Source organism: Varanus komodoensis, unplaced genomic scaffold (assembly GCF_004798865.1).
Source record: "Varanus komodoensis strain SLA01 unplaced genomic scaffold, ASM479886v1 scaffold53, whole genome shotgun sequence".
NCBI lineage: Eukaryota > Metazoa > Chordata > Lepidosauria > Squamata > Varanidae > Varanus > Varanus komodoensis.
In genome coordinates this window covers 1,771,092-1,787,488 of record NW_025336126.1, presented here as the reverse complement: position 1 = coordinate 1,787,488, position 16,397 = coordinate 1,771,092, and the positions used below count along the sequence as shown (strand labels likewise).

The following is a 16,397-nucleotide window of genomic DNA, read 5'->3' as shown; positions in this document are numbered from 1 at the left end:
TATTCCAGCTCCAGACTAGTTAGCCAATATCTAACTTGACGTGGGACCACAAATATATTGCCAAGAAGGGGATGAGCACCATGAGGAATGTGGGTGAACTGCTGGATTTGCTGGGCAACCAAAGAAACATACAGTCCTGGGATGCAGAATCACCGGCTAGGTTTTCTTGCCTTTTCCTCTGAGTCATATCCAACCTTGAGGTTGGGGAGGGGGAGAGACTACAAGCAAGTGAAACTGGACCATATGTAGGTAACCACCCAAGCTCAGCTTTTGTCCCCAGTCTAAGGGAATGAATGATGCACGGACGGGACATCATCTAGAGGAGGCCTGTGCAAGCAGCCTCACACGCTGGGGCACAGAGGAAGCAGCACCATGGGCTAACCCAGAGGAGAGAGGCTGATACAACAGTGGAGGACAGGAAGGGTGCGTCTGTATCTCCCGCCTACCCTCTGAGGGCCAAGTCAAATACTGAAAAGAGCACATGGTACAATTCTCCCAAGTCTGTGGCACCTCGGGATGCATATGGAGGAACGACATGTCTGAATTCTCTTTCATATTCAATGCTCCATCTATGTGGACAGTTAGTGTATCAGGGAGACAGCTAGGCTAGAACCCTCCTTCCAGATTTGCTAATTTCCTGTGATAGGGAGTTGTTTCTTTCTCGTGGGAGGGAGCATTGTGATCTTCCAGCTGCATCATGAACTGGTACTGCATGGAAGTCAGGGAGAGATTTTATGGTTCAGTGGCATCTCGGCCATTTTGCACCACACACAAGATCACAGTTCAAGCAGGCTCCTCTAATGTTCTAGTCCGCTCATGATTAAAAGTGTCTTCAGTCAGCAGCCATGTCCCACTAGTTCCCAAGCTCCTAAGAAAATGATAGCTAGCCTATTGTCTTTATAAATGTGAAGAAAGTATACAAATCCACGACTTTCCCCCCAAAAGCAAGTATGGCATAGATCCGGTGGCTGGGTTTGTGGAAAAGTTTGGCGCATGCTCCTTGAAGACTGTGGCATGTCCTGGCCTATCCTGTCCCAAAACATATGGATTGGCTCTAATGTTCCATTCTAATTAAAGGGGAGTACAGGAAGCACCATCTCTTCCTGAAGATGGGGACCCAGGTGGACATCTGCTCCAAGATGTAGGCTTCAATCAGAAACATGGTTATTCCACCAGCACCATTCCATTCCTTTCTTCCCACTCTTTGGGAGAAGCAAGAAATGACCAACCCCCAAAGCTGCATTCATGCTGAGTAGGAAAGAGTCACCTCTCTGACGGACATCTCTTCCACCCCATTTAGGTTAGGGAATCCAGGGTGAACAGGACAATATCTATTGGTTTTGAGGAACAGAGATCCAGCAGGTTAGCTGGCAGCTGCCTCTCTCTACTTAAGCACCTTCTGCATTGCATTGCTAGTTCTACATGGATTGCCCCACCCATGCGCTTCTCAGCTGATGACTTTTTTCCAAAATCCATCCCCAAGTGTAGCCTCTCGCTGCCAACAAGCACATTTAACCTACTTTTTATGGAAATGAAATCCCTCCCCTTCTGGCTCACATTCGCCTAGAACTGGCCTTATCTTCCACCCTAGAGTATTAGCATAAAGACCACCCATCTATTCTGTTGGCATGCCAACACTAAGGTTGTTCCTTGTGGCCCCCCATGGCAGCAAAACGCTCCATCTTGTGGATGTGGCGGTGTTTCTTGAGGCCGTAGGTGTTGGAGAAGGCTTCCCCGCAGGTGCTGCACTTGAAGGGCCGCCCACCTTGGTGGGCCTGGAGGTGCTTGCTGAAATACTTGGGATCTTTGAAGAGCTTGAGACAGGCTCCACATCGCAACTCACGTTTAGCATCATGGGAGCGTTGGTGGCGCAGGATGGACGACAGGTAGAAGAAGCTCTTGGAGCATCTGTCACAGCGGTAGACTTTCTCACCCAGGTGCACCCGCTGGTGCTCCAGGAGGTTGCTTCGATAGCGGAAGGTCTTGCCGCATGTGGGACAACGCTGAGGCCGGGCGACAACGTGAAGGCGCTGATGTTCAGCCAGGCTGGACGACTGGGCAAAACGCTTGTTGCAAAGGGCACACTTGTAGGCACGCTCGCCAGTGTGCACCACTTTGTGTTGGCGGAGGTACCACGAGCGCAGGAACCCACGCCCACAGACTGCGCAGCGGTACGGGCGCTCCTCTGTGTGGCAGCGCTGGTGGCGCATCAGAAGGGCAGCCTCCCAGAAGCGCTTGCCACAGACGGGGCAGGAGAAGTGGCGCTTCTGGAGGTGGGTGCGGCGATGCAGCAGCAGGTCATAGGCCCCTGCAAAACTCTGCCCACAGACTGTGCAGGCCAACGTGCGGCGCACCAGGTGCACATACTTGTGGGTCACAAGTCCCAGGAAATGTTTGAAGGTCTGGCCACAGATGGAGCAGGAGAAGCGTTCCCCACTTGGCAAGGTGGGGTGGTGGTCTTCATAGGATGTCAAGTTGTCGCCACTGGCCAACCCGTTCTCCAGGGGTGCTACTGCAGCTGCTGTTTCATCTGGTGGTAGGAGCCGCTCGGGCGCAGCCTGGTGGACTAGCTTATGCCACATGAGGTTCTCGATGAAACCAAAGCACTTCCCACAGACGTCGCAAGGGTACGGCTTCTCAGCCACATGGACCTCCTTGTGGCTCATGACGTGGAAAAGGTCAGGAAAGCGCTCTCCACAGTCGGAACAACCGTAGGTTAGCCCCTCGGGAGGCGGGGGCAGTGAAGGCCCCATGGGTGTGAGTGAGGGCCCCATGGGCGGCAGAGAGCAAGGCAGCTGCAGCCGGTGGATCTGTTTGTGCCGTGTCAAGCTCTGTGGGTAGCCAAAAACCTTCCCGCAGATCTCACATTTGTAGGGCCTCTCCCGGGTGTGAACCACATGGTGCTTACTGAGGTGGAAAGATTCACGGAAGCGCTTCCCACACACTGCACATTGGTGAGGCTTCTCACCTGTGTGGATCCGCTCGTGTCTCTTCAGTGTCTCCCGCCGCCCAAAGCCACGACCGCAGATCCCACAGCAGAAATTCTTGCCTGCTGCTGTTCCCACCAGCAGCGGGTGGGCACCCAAGAGTCCGTACGATGTGGGCTTTGTGTCTCCCTCGGAGCTGGTAGCCTGTGGGTCCTGTGGAAGGAGATAAGCCCCAGGGGGCAGGTAGGACAGGGCACTGGTGCCATCCTTGGGCAGCTGGGCTCCCTCATGTTGCAGCTGCCGATGGCGCAGCAGGTTCTGGGGGGCCACATAGCCCTTGCCACAGATGTCGCATTTGTACTCAGGGCGCGGGGGCAAGGTGCCAGGAGGGGCATGGGTGGCCTGGTGCTTGAGCAGGTAGGAGGCGTCCCGAAACTCCTTGCCACAGACCCCACACTGCACCCGCAGCAGGTCCGAATGGGTCCTCACATGTCGTTTCAAGCTCTCACGGCGGTTGAAACTCTTCTGACAGACAGAGCATGAGAACGGCTTTTCACCGGTGTGGATGATCTGATGTTGGTGCAGGTGGCTTGGCTTCTTGAACACTTTCCAGCAGAGGGAGCAGGTGAAGGGGCCTTCGGCCTGAGCTATGGCAGCACTGAGGGCAGAGGCAGCTGTCCCCACGGCCGGGGCCGGCACTGCTTGGGGGTTGCCACTCTGGGTAGGAGGGTGGGATGCCCCCTCAGCACCAGTGGCACTGGTTGCCGTGTTGGTGTTGGTATTAGCCGCCGCCGCCGCTGCCGCAGCCACAACATTGGCAGCGGCAGCATTGGCAGCCGCCGTGGCATCCTCCGTGTCCTTGTGGCAGCGGCGGTGCCTGATGAGGCTGGAGATGTGATTGTAGGTGCGTCCGCAGGTGGTGCACTCATACGGCCGCTCCCCTGTGTGCACCAACATGTGTTGCACCAGGTGGGAGGACTGCTTGAATGACTTCTGGCACACTCCACACGGGAAGCGCCGATCGATGAAGTACTTCAATCGCCGGAAGTAGTTCTTGTCGTCCTTGCCTGCTTGGCTGTCAGTGGTGACAGTGGCAGCTGCAGGGGGAGGCGCCTGCCCGCGCTTGAGGCTGCTGAAGAGGTGCTGGTGGCCGGAAAGGTCCACGATGCCCCACTGGGGAGTGTTGTAGGCAGCTGCGGCAGCTGCGGCAGCTGCTGTGCTGTCAAAGAGAGGCTGGCCTGCAGCTGGCACCACTGCGGGGGTGCTGTAGGGCTGCTGCTGCGGTGGCGGCTGCTGCGGCTGCTGTGGTGGGGCGGGGCCCCCTGGCTCAGCTTTCTTGACTTGGACGCTGGCAGCTGAGGCGGCCGAGGAAGAGGAGGAGGACGGGCCTTCGACTTTGGGCTTTGAGGTACCTACAGCAGTGGGGACGCGGTCAAAGTGGGCAGGTGGGGCAGCCGTGGGTGGCTGGGTATAGTCATACTGTGGCTGTGGGCAGGGAAGGGCGGCAACTGCTTTGGCGTGCTCGTGGTTGTAGGCCTCCATAGGTTCAAAGCGTTGGTGGTTCAGGAACTCCAGGAAGTCGAAGGGGTAGCTCTGGAAATGCACACCCTCGTCGCTTGCTGCATTGGCTTCCATCTCCGCCCGGGAGGGGGCACTGCCTGGGGAGAGGGGAGAAACAGGATAGCAATATAGACACACACCACACATCTCAAACACGTCAGCACTCTACACTCATGCTGCTGTTGCTTTAAAGAAACTGCCAGTATCTACTAGGCTCCCATACACATAATGGGGCAAGTCAAGAGTTTTGCTATTAAAAGCCAGGCCAAGCCAAGACAAAGATACCAATTGTTGCTATTACTCTTTACAAGATGTCCCGAATTTGCAAGCCCAGGATCAGATATAGACCCCACCCTGCATTCAAAACAAGTGAATGAGACCAAATGCTTAAAAAATGATATACCCCATATTCTGAACTAACAGAAAGAAAATGAAGGGTTGGTGTATGAAAGATCCCACCCTGAAGATCTAGGTTTCTCACCCTAAGGGTCCTTTAATTTCCTACATGCCCTAATCTTACCCAGAATTTTAGGAATAGATAAAATCTAAATTATTTTGCATTCAAGACACTCTCCAATATTCTGCAACCAGAAATACTGAATTCTGCAGCCTATATCAGTTATATATGCTAATTCTATTGCATCTTTTTATTTGGCATGATGGAATTCTGTGTTGGTTAATCAAGAGGAGGAACAAAGACATAAGCAGAATCCTGAAGCTCCTTCATTCACTGGAACTCTGTCAAGATCCTCTTCTTAGCTACTTAGATATTTTACCCTCTTTCTTACCATGTTTCATGACAAGTGCCATCCCAGATCGGACCCATTACTGTGCAAATTACAGTAAGCACAGGAGGAGAAAGTCAGCTGATTGCACACCTCCTCCAATTGTTCAATCATGGGAAGCTGTCCTTAGTAGCAAGCAATGAGACAAACTCTTTTGAGTTATTCAGCATGGTAGCTAAAAACAGAACCTCTGTCTTCAGAAGCAGGATATTGCTAACTGGAGTGAAATACATGAGTGTGGCTATCTCCCATCATGCTGTGCTTGCAAGCATCTGGCTGTGGTTACAGGAAGAATACTGGACAAAACAGGAGTTTGGTTAGTTCCAGCAAGGCAATGGGGGCGTGTCTTTTGAACCATTTCCCAAGGTTATGAACTTTTGAGACATTAAAAGTAGTCCCCAGTCTGCCATTCAAACTTTCTACACTGGTAAAGGCAGTTCGGAATATACAGAAGTACAACAGCGAGAGGGCAAGTTAGCATATTGCATCTATTAGAAGAAGGTCATGGGTGTGCTGAGAACTATAATTGGTCCACTTTGCTGAGAATTTGATCACGGAACTGTGGAGCAACAGTTTTGCCTTTAAAACACTTAATCCTGACAACTAAATTAGTACCAACAGCAAGTGATGAGAGAAGATTCTCAGAAGACTCATGTGCTAGGTCTGACTGGTCCTTTTAGAAATAAATCAGGACGTGATTAAGACATAGCAGACTAAGATGAGGCTCGGGTAATACTGAAGTTTTGCAAAAGCATCCTAGCTTGTCACCTTGAGGTTCCGGCAAATTCAGGAGAGAAGAACATGGTAATTGGCTGCAGTGCCTCATTACATTCCTGCCAAGTTCCAGACTTGTGACACATAACATTTACTGAATAATATAATCAAAAAGTCTGTTTGAATAGCTATATAAAATGTGTGCATTTATATGAGAGCTGGTGAGGTGTTTAGACTGGTGACTGGGGAAATCCAGGACCTAATACCCACTCAGTCATGGATCTCACTGGGTGACTTTGAGCCAGTCATTCACTCTCAGCCTAACTTACTTCACAAGTTTGTTGTTTTGAGGATAAAAATGGAATGGAGGAGAACTACTTAAGCTGCCTTGGGTTCCTTGCAAGAGGGAAAAGGGCGGGATAGAAATGCAATGCAATAATAATAAATATTTATATTTCCATCACATGCCCACCCAAACAGAAAAACTATGAATGGGTTTCAGCACCAGCTTCTGTGGGACCAATCCATGGGAAGGGAGACTGATGCACAGACTGTCAAGAAAGAGCAGGGTATTGAGGAATGCAGACTACTGTTTTACCCAGCAGTATCTTCATGCCGGGGGATGTTGGTATGGTGACTTGGTTGCTTGTAGCATCCATCCCTGTACAGATCATTTCACTGCCTATTCTGAAGTTCTGATCCAGCATCATAAGATTCTTCTCACCATGTAGGTAGAAACTACAGATAGACCTACAGTCACTGTGATGAGCGACTGTTTGGTTAATTGTTGCCATCTATATTAATCTCTGTCAATGTTGGGGTTACAACAGGATGTAGGGACCAAACCATGTAAGTCTGCACAGGTTGCTCTCAATGCACTGAGGAACACAGGACACTTCCTTATGTGCAGTCAGAGTCTTGGGCCATCTAGATCACCACTGTCAATGCTGACTGGCAATGGCTCTCCAATGTTTCAGGCTGGCGTGTTGTTGCTTTTTTTCTTTTTGCCCTACCTGGAGATGCTGAAATAATATGGGACATTCTGCATATAAAGCAGGTGCTCTGCCACTCAGCTGTGCACTTTTTCTTCCTGAGGTGGGGGATTCTGGGGTGCTGCATCACATATTAGGATGTTCTTAATATGAAACTATATGCAAATCATAATGCATGGCAACCATGTGTATGTTTTGCTGTTTGTTGTGTACATGAACTAGGAGGCCACAGCCTGAAGTTTAATGACCACATATATCTGTATTTCACTTTATGTTCACATACTGGGATGCTGCACTTAACTATGGCTTTCTCATGCGCACACGCCCAACAACAAACATGTTTCTGTGATTATGTGCAATAATCTACATGTAAATTTCATGCCTCTTCCTACACAGAAATGCTTTCCACGTAGGAACAGGCAGTAGTCCAAAAATAAAAGCACTTTTTGGTGGTTTCTTCAGTTTACTTTCCTAAGCTCATTTTCAAAATTTCTGTACCAGCCTTCTGCATAGATGCCCCTTATGTATGCACATACACCTTAATGAGGTCTCTGAGTCACAGCTACTTTCACTTTGAATTTTCTTAAGCATCAGGGGATAGATGGATTAAGATTCCCAAATCACAGCCATCCTCCCAACACCACCCCATGCAAGATAAATAGAAGAAGCTGTAGTACAGAACAGTGCTATCCCTAGACAATTCTACCCCAACCACCACCATGGACAAACTGCCCTAGATTTAAAAGAAAAATGGCATCATCCGGAAAACAGAACTGCAGATTATGATGGGATCAGATGAAGGCTTGTGAAGCAGATACAAAGGATGGAGTAGTATTACAGTAACAAATTATAGTACCCAAATCCTCTGAAACTGGGCACTGCCTTCCATTACAGACACCTTTAATTACTATCAACGTATGCTGGGAACGACATGGAGCATATAAGCGATCCAATGCCTTACACTACAGCTACATTTTAAAAAATACAGATATTACTAATAGTACAGTGCATATCTGAAAGTCTGTATTACATGTGCCCAAGGAAGATGGAGCTTACGGCTCACAGCTATATTTTCTGGACCCAGGGGGTCTCTTATTTGTTCCTATAGTAAGATACAAGGTTAGGGAACAATGGATCAGCAGAGAAAAAAGGAATCTGATGGTAATGGAGGTACCAATAAGGTTAAATCAAGGTGATGTAGAAGAGGGCTGAGGAACTTTATTGGGTTTGACTGGAAGAAGACTAACGATGCCTAACGATGCCTGAAGTGGGATGGAGCAGCAGGACAAAGAGCCAAGGAGAACATATTGAGGATGGGAGAGCTGTGAAGCAGTTCCTCAGCACCTGAAATGGGGAATGAGTTTTATTACATTAATTCAAACATACAGTGCTGGAAGTCAGGAATCCTTGGTTCTATCTGCAAGTTTGATCCTAGCTGGCAGACAAATAACATGCTTCATCACTGGTATCTCCCTGCATGTCTGGAAAGTCAGAGATTTATCTCCTCCTTTATCAGTGATGGGACCCTTTCATTAAACTACACCCATAGAATAAACTTTTAAGAAGTATCATAGCACCAAGAGACCCACCTACTCACCCTTTTTCCTAATATATACTTTCCAAGTAAGGAACTGCCCTCTAATTCTTCACTAACAGTCAATTCAGACAGGCATAATGAATGAATGCATTTGTGTTGCAAGGGCAGAGCCACCTGAAACTTTTGTAGAGTAGGGAGGAAAAAGCACTTTGACTGGCAGCATCCCTATGTGAAAACTGCATCCTGCACAATTATTACACATATCAGAGCGGAGATTTCAGTGGGCATATGGGTAATGGCCAATGAAATACCAAAAGCCAAACAGACAATAAAACAACATTTGTAATGGTGCTGTTTTTATCCCCTCCCTCTCCCTTTTTGCTTAACTTCTACACAAGAGGTAGCTCTTTGCGAAGTATTTTTTAATTTGGGGGAGAGATTTTAATGCATAGTTACATCACCACCTATTGTAGAAGCAAGTGAGGCAGCAAAGCTAAGAATGACCTCTGCCTGACAGCCAGCAGAGTCACTGCCTATCATAGTGAACAGGATGGACCAAGGTTGACTAAGGTGGCTACAGTCAAAAGTATACACGAACCTGGGCATGAAATGGTCAGGAGGTGGGCAAATAAGAGCATTGGGGATACTGTAGTTGAAATGTCAGTGGGGTAACCTCACAGTCCACGAGAGAGGGACATTAATGGTGACAGAGCTGAGGCACACAGTTGACAGAAAAAGACAGATGTTGGTGCAGTGTGGAAATATGATGAGAAGGTTTTCAAGAAAGCTATGTACCTAGGACCTGTTGTGCAGCAAGAAGGGGGTATGACTTAGCCAGTTGGTAGTAAGGAAAGAGGGAAGACAAAAGCTAAAATCAGAGGCCCTAGAATGCAAGAGAGTGTCTTAGGGACTGGCTAGGAGGGATACATTCCTGTTATCTAGAGGTATAAGCAAAATAAAACTTCTGGCAGGTGAGACTGACTTCAATAGAATTTAAGTGAGAACTGGAAGATCTAGGTTCAAACTCTGACATCTTCAGGTAGGGCTGGGAAAGAGCCCTGAAGAGTTGTTGCCAGCTAGTGCAGATGATACCAAACTAAATGGACCAATGGTCTGACTCAGTATGAGGCAGAAAATAGTTTGGATGTTCCTAGAAATTTATAAAATAATATGGGGGAGAACCAACTGGGGAGCATGGGAAAGAACTGGTGAAAAGGATTTGCAATGGAGGTACAAAAGTTGTATGGAGTAGAATGGCTCAGCTTTAAGGTGTGAGATAGGCTGGACTATGGGGCTGAGCTGGATTCATAAAAGGATGTGGCATCAACTACAAGGGTGAAATGGTGGGAGAGAAGGAGTAATTTTTGGGCTATAGGGTAGCAGAGAACACACAGGCTAACGATTTGGAATTGGCTGGCGTTTATACTGCTCTCTGCTACGTCATAAATCAAAATAGGGAGTGATAACATAAGCTTGAAGCAATATATACAGATTAAACAAGAAGGGGGCGGGGCAGAAGGAAAATGACCTAATCCAGGTTAGTGGCTGGGGTCAGATGGTAGAGGATGCGATGAAGATGACGGGAGAAGTGGAACGGGTTAATCTTGCTTGCAAGAAGATATGGAGAAGGACTACAGGAAAGGGGAGTTGGACGATGGGGGGTGAAACGGTTTTGAGAATGACCAGGGTGGGGCAATTCAAGAAAGGGAGCGGAAGTTAAACAAATGCGTCTGTCTGGAGGGGTCAGCCTCGCCAAAAGAAATACGGTGGGGGGGCAACCTAGAGGATAGGGTCGGCTTTAGGGTGGCACTCACCGGTGTGTGGCGCTGCCCCAGCCTCCTCCGCGCCCCAGGCAGGGGCTGGTCCTTGAGTAGCAAGATCGGTGTGGGGGGCCCTGGCCCTTCCCTTACCCCAGGATACGTGGGGGGAGTGTTTCTGGTCCCTCTGGGGTGGGGGTAGGGGGGCACTGCCAGGCTGCAACTCACACAGGCCCGGCCGGAACCGGAAGCCTCCCTCCCCAAGCAAGAGCACCGTTTCCTGCCCTCCCCTCATACCCATCAGCCTCTGCGAATTTGACGCCCCCCCCTCTGGCTTCGATTCCCAGAGTCCTTTGCGCCTGTTCACTTGTCTCTTACCCGTGAGCTGCCGCGCGAAGCGGTGTTTCCTCTCGTTCGTCTTCGCTCTTGTGCCTTTTTCATGCTGCAATTCGATGCCATGCAAAAACAGCGCTGTGCAAAGCACGGCAGTGCAAGGCATGGCCACGCTTGCAGAATACAAAGCATTACAGCTCAGTCAGGGTTACCAGCTTCCATCCCTTTTCTGACAGCGCATCTGTGTTTTCCATAGATTGCTTAAAAGGCAGAACTTCAAGCAGGTAAAGTTTTCTGGTACGGAGACGAAGTAGTACGAAACAATGTATTTGCTGAGCATCTGCCTGCTAGGCAAGAGTTAAGGGCTCAAGGACTGTGGTAGGCAATACGAAAAAGGCTTATGTAGTGCCTTCATGATCATGGAATTAGGGGCTGCACTATGGAATATTAATAGGAGAAAGCCCTTAGACTCACCACGCAAATTGGAAATTCCAGGAGTGTTAAAGCACTCCTAGTTCTAGAATAAATATCAGTGTATGCTTGACATGTGCATTCCAAATAATGCTACTGTCATATTCTTACTAACTTCATAAGTAATAGCATTACACAATGGACCATCATGGTACATAACTGCTCAATATGCTTATATACCATAACCTACTTATGTACCTCAATGCAGGATGTCATACAATACAGCCTAGTACACATATACCATTAATATCAAATTTATCTTTTTCTAAAATTTCCTGCCTTTCAATAGCCAATTTTCATACAAATAGAAATGGAGAACCAAATTCTTCATCTAGTTAATAAGTGGGCATGTTTCATTCTGAAATACCAACAGTTATCTCAATAATCATCAGTTTCCAAAGTTCTTATGCCCACCTTGAATTGCTAAACATGGACTGCAGATGTGCTAACAATAGCACAAGACCAAGGAGAAGAAAACTCCCCTTCAAACAAAAGCATAGATGGGGATAGGAAATTCATTCACACATAACTGCACATTTTACTTTAAATTTGCATTCATACTTGATACCCTGTGCTGCAAAGTGAAAAGCAATGGCAGAAGAGCTAATACAATCAATAAATTTTGCCCTAGTAAATGGATTGTCATCTAGGTATTGGGAGTGACTTTTTTCTGTAGAACATGACAAAGAAGCCATGAGCTACACTGAAATTCCAAAGGCTTGGCAAAACCCTTTGGGGCTTACATTTCAGGTGCCTGCATTCAACAATGAGTTGCACAGTACTAATTTTCCACTAAAATAATTTCAGAGTAGGTAATCATTGTCTGTTGTATAATGTCATTATCTGGAGTTAGGAGGAAACATTAGGGTTAACCCCACTCCCAGCTCTACTGATAGGGTGCCTTTGAGCATGTGAGAATTGGCATGAGTCACCCTGAAGAAGAGAAATCAGTGCATGGGCAAATGCTTTCGAACTTGTGAAATGTCCCTTTTCTGAAATAAAATTTTAAAGAAAAATAAACTAGGAAACTAAAACATGGAGGAAAGACATAGCTTCTATCCAACTTTATATCCTCCATTTTGGATAATAAACTACACATGTAGTTCTGGCTGCTCCAGTGAAATTTTGATTGCTTGTCAACCATATAGTGATGCTATCCATGAAAGAACACCCAGCACTTCTTTTAGAAATTAGAAAACTCATTTTACTGACACATTCTTTCTATATCTAGAAATCATAAATCTAAGGGATTATATTTTATTGGTGGATTATTTTTAATCCACTTTCACCCTCAAATTTGGATCCTCAAAGCAGCTTACAGAATTTCATAAATAAAAATGCAATTATAAATACAATAAATTTATAATAAAAGGGCAGATCAGAACTTGTAGGTTATTAATAAATATGGCTTTGGCATGTTCGTGTATACATATATGTGGGCATAGATAGAATAGGTTACCTCCCTATCAGGTCTAGGGAGGTATACTCTGTCCCTGTCTTAGGAGATGTGCATGTTTCTCACTTGATGAAGGCAGTATCAGCTTTCCATCCTCCATGGCCCAAATACCACTGGCAGTTTTCTATCACCCCACAACCTCTTAAGGAACATAGCAATCTGGAGTGCTTTCTTTGTGAACGGATCTCTTCCCAACTAGCCTCTGCAGTCTGCAGCTCCAGTATCCACCCCACTGACCCTTTCAGGCAGCAAACTTGCAATTCTGGTCTTTGTGGTGTCACTTCTGACAATGCAAAAAACACTCTGAGGAAGTATCAACTTCAGTGCAACAGAACCCCAAAGAACTCAGGTCGGCAGCTATTGCTCAAGATGACACAAAGACTGGACCAAACTGTTTAACACATCCAGGGTTGTTTCCCATGAAAAAAAAGCACTGGCATAAACATGAGACATATCAGAATGGCACTAAAGCAATCTTAGAATACAGTTTCCAAAATTTGTTTGCCTACTTTTTAGAGATTCACTGGCTAAAATAAAAACAGAGAGGCGATAGCATGTTTTCATTTAATCCTGCTGCAGCCTTCACTACAGCCAAGGCCTTGAGGCCCTTCCTAACAAAGATTCTGCTTGTAACAACCCAACTGTGCGCTCAAGGTGGTCTCCATGGCAACAAAGATAACTTGGAGGCCTGGGCATACAGGAGCGCCCTGGAGGTAGTTCAAGGCAAAAGCCTGGCTCCATTCCTCCCACTCGCATGCAGTTTGCTGGGGGGCGGGGGGGGGGAGGCTTCTCTGATGGAAAGAAAGGCAATATTACAGTGCCATGGAAGTGTGCCAGTGTGGACAACATGACTTCAGTGAAGCAGGGCGCCATGTTTGACAATGCTAGTCAGGCTACAGAACTGGTGCATGCTATTTTAATCTCCAGTGGCACCTGGGGGAGGGGGAATCAGCAGGGAAATGGCCTTGAAGGGCCATAGTGAGCGGTGGGGTGGTGTTAAAAATGTTGTCTTCTTATTCACCACCAGGTGTTATCCGAGCTATCTGCCAGCTATGGTGCTCCACTACTGGAAGGAAACCGGTGGTGGTAAATTTTCAGAGGGGGCATTTTCACACTCATCCCTGTCCTTCATAGTATTGTCTATGCAGGAGAACAGAAGCAACCTTGATAAAAGTGCTTTGTTGGAGCAGCTGATAATAAGCAGAACTCTTAAAATCTTGGCTTTCCTTTTGAAAGAAAAGAAGGTATAATTTAAGTCCTCATGACAAACTAGGGATGGGAAAAGTGTGTGTGTGTAGATGCCATAGTTGTAATGCTTAATTTGTCAATCTGTTGATTATAGGCACTATCACAAACTCACTATGATATATTCATACATACAGTTTTTCTGTCATAAAAAGCCAGATAGCAATGATGCCTTCTGGGCTCCCTGTCAGACACCTGAGGCTTTCGATACAGTGACTAGATTCTAAGAGCAATTTGGGATGGCAGGGAGAAACCTTGCTACCTACAAAAGCATTCAAGAACACTGCCATACCTTCTTGCCCTATATAGGCTGTACGATCTATATTTATTCACACAATTGTTTAGAAAGATCTGGGAACTTGCATATTTTGGTTGAGCTGCTGTAATCAGAAACAAAATAAGTGCAACAACCCTCCTTTCTCTTAATGCAATGAGGATATTCATAAAGCTTTCCATTAACTTGGGCCCACTTCAGATAAACCACTTGTAACTAAATCCACAGGGCGGCTGATCCATGTCATAAATGCTTGATGAATTGTACCACACTTTACAGGTGACACTGCCACACTGTTTTCTAGAAGCTGGTGTTTCTAAACTGCTGCAAACCATTGGCTGGAATGTTCTGCAGCATCATGGAAAAAAACCACTTGACGATGAAGGATTTGTTTGGAGAGCCACTACATGTGAAAGATTTGGAAAAGCAAGGAGCCTCTACACTAGGTTAAGCTACTTCCACACTGCTTGTTGTTTAGGTAAAGAAATCCTTTGTTAGAAAACAAATGGCCAGGAACTAGCATATTTAACACACATTAATAGATGAAACAGAGATTCAGTCTTCAACAGTGATTATGAGGAATGAAGCAAGGGAATGTTAGTCATTTCAGATTAACAAGGAGTGCGAGGTATGACCTTGTGTGCAGGTCACTGCATGTATGCTGGGCAGATTTGAGCTCATATCAAGCACAAGAGCAGAAAGGGAAGAGAATAACCGAGCCCATTATATGCAAATAGTCATGTTCTGCCAAGTATATGCAAATTAATTATAATAGTGTGGCTTGCAGTATGGTCTCCTTGGATCTGCAGAAACTGCCCTTTTTGAAATCTAACCATTTCCTGTATCAAAAGCCTAGCCATTTTTTGATACAAGCAGTTGAATATCCAACAATCTACCTTGTTTGCCTTGCAGTTCAGCAAGACCCAGTTCCATAACAGGAATCACAATGCTGATCTGTCTCCATCTGCATGCACATTCACACACTGTACCTCTCATATAAAGAGGGATACCTTACATTTGGTTAGGAAAGCCACAGAACTAGCCACCACTGTACCTCATGCCAGGCACTGGATACACATGAGAGCCACTGTGGTGTAGTGGTTAAGTGTGTGGGACTGGGACTCAGACGATCTGGGTCAGCCATAGAACCAACTAGGTGAGTTTGGCCAGTCACAGACTCTCAGCCCAACCTACCTCACAGGGTTGTTGTGAGAAGCAGGAGCATGAGAATGATGTAAGCTACTTTGAGTGCTTTTAAAAAACAAAAAAGGTGGGCTATAAATCTAATAAATAAAAGAATAAGTAAAATGGAATCCATGTCTCTGTAAAACAGGCTCCAGTTTCCCTTCATGTCCCTCCCAATATAACTCGACTGAGCCAGGAATAAGAACGACAACATTTCTGCATCAGCAGTGACCTCATGCAACAGCCATGTTCTTTTCCAAAGCTCTCTTTTAATCTGTGAGAATGCTAAGGGCCTATGCAGGCAGGCTCCTTCCCACTTCTTTTAATTTGCTTAGTTTTAAAGTTCAAGAAAGAAGCTGCCTTCTATGTTGATCTGATATTAAAGGGAGGATTGGTCAATTACTTGCCTGGCTTGGCAAACCTCACTGCTTCAGATTTTGAGAATTTTGCACCCAGCGGTAGCTTTGAACCACAAACACAACCCAGATTAACTGAGATGACTCTCTCCCCCTCTGCAAGGCATAAAGTTAAACAAAGGGGTTAAGGGCTTCTAACTGAATTTGTAGTGCTGTCCCAAAACATTTCTAGATTTCCTTGAGAGAATCTGTGACAGTTAATGCTTGTGGAACAGCTGTAGCATTGGTGGAATTGCCCTGCTCACTCTTTTTCATGGTCTTGTCTCGGAGCACATGTGGCATTCTGGATTAGGTGATAGCCTAGCACTTCAGCCTTAGCACATTTGCTTAAAAGTCATTCTGACTGATTTGAAGGGAATTGACTTGTAAGTCTGTGTATTTGGGATGGAAGTGCCAACCTCACCTCATTTCCTTCTGTTCAGAATGAGACTCTTCTTCCTTTTCTCACAGACATACATCTGAATTGAATGTTAGCCTTCTTATTAGGATTTTTCTTCACTCCCTTAACACTTATTAAGATGCATCAAGCAAAAACATGCACAACCCCACACCTAAGATTTTTCAATGCTCCTTCTTAAAACTTTATGCACAGTGATTATAACTGTTTGGGGAGTGCATATGCATGTCTCCAAACTTTAGATCACCATTCCCAGGAAGAAAGAATGGAAAGAAAGAAAAAAGAGACCACTGCTCTTTTGCATATGTGGATTCATTGAAATGTTTGCAAACTGAAAATGCTCCATTA

At 46.3% G+C, this 16,397-nt stretch overlaps 1 protein-coding gene across 1 annotated transcript; it reads right to left on the bottom strand.

Moving 5' to 3' along the window:
• Positions 1–313: 313 nt before the first annotated feature.
• ZNF865 (zinc finger protein 865) lies at positions 314–10,505 on the bottom strand. The gene is made up of 2 exons (XM_044447887.1): positions 10,330–10,505; positions 314–4,585 (listed from the first exon to the last, which is right to left on the bottom strand). The coding sequence occupies exon 2, from the start codon at positions 4,560–4,562 to the stop codon at positions 1,638–1,640; it is 2,925 nt and encodes a 974-aa protein (XP_044303822.1). The 5' UTR covers positions 4,563–4,585; positions 10,330–10,505; the 3' UTR covers positions 314–1,637.
• Between the last annotated feature and the right edge of the window lie 5,892 nt (positions 10,506–16,397).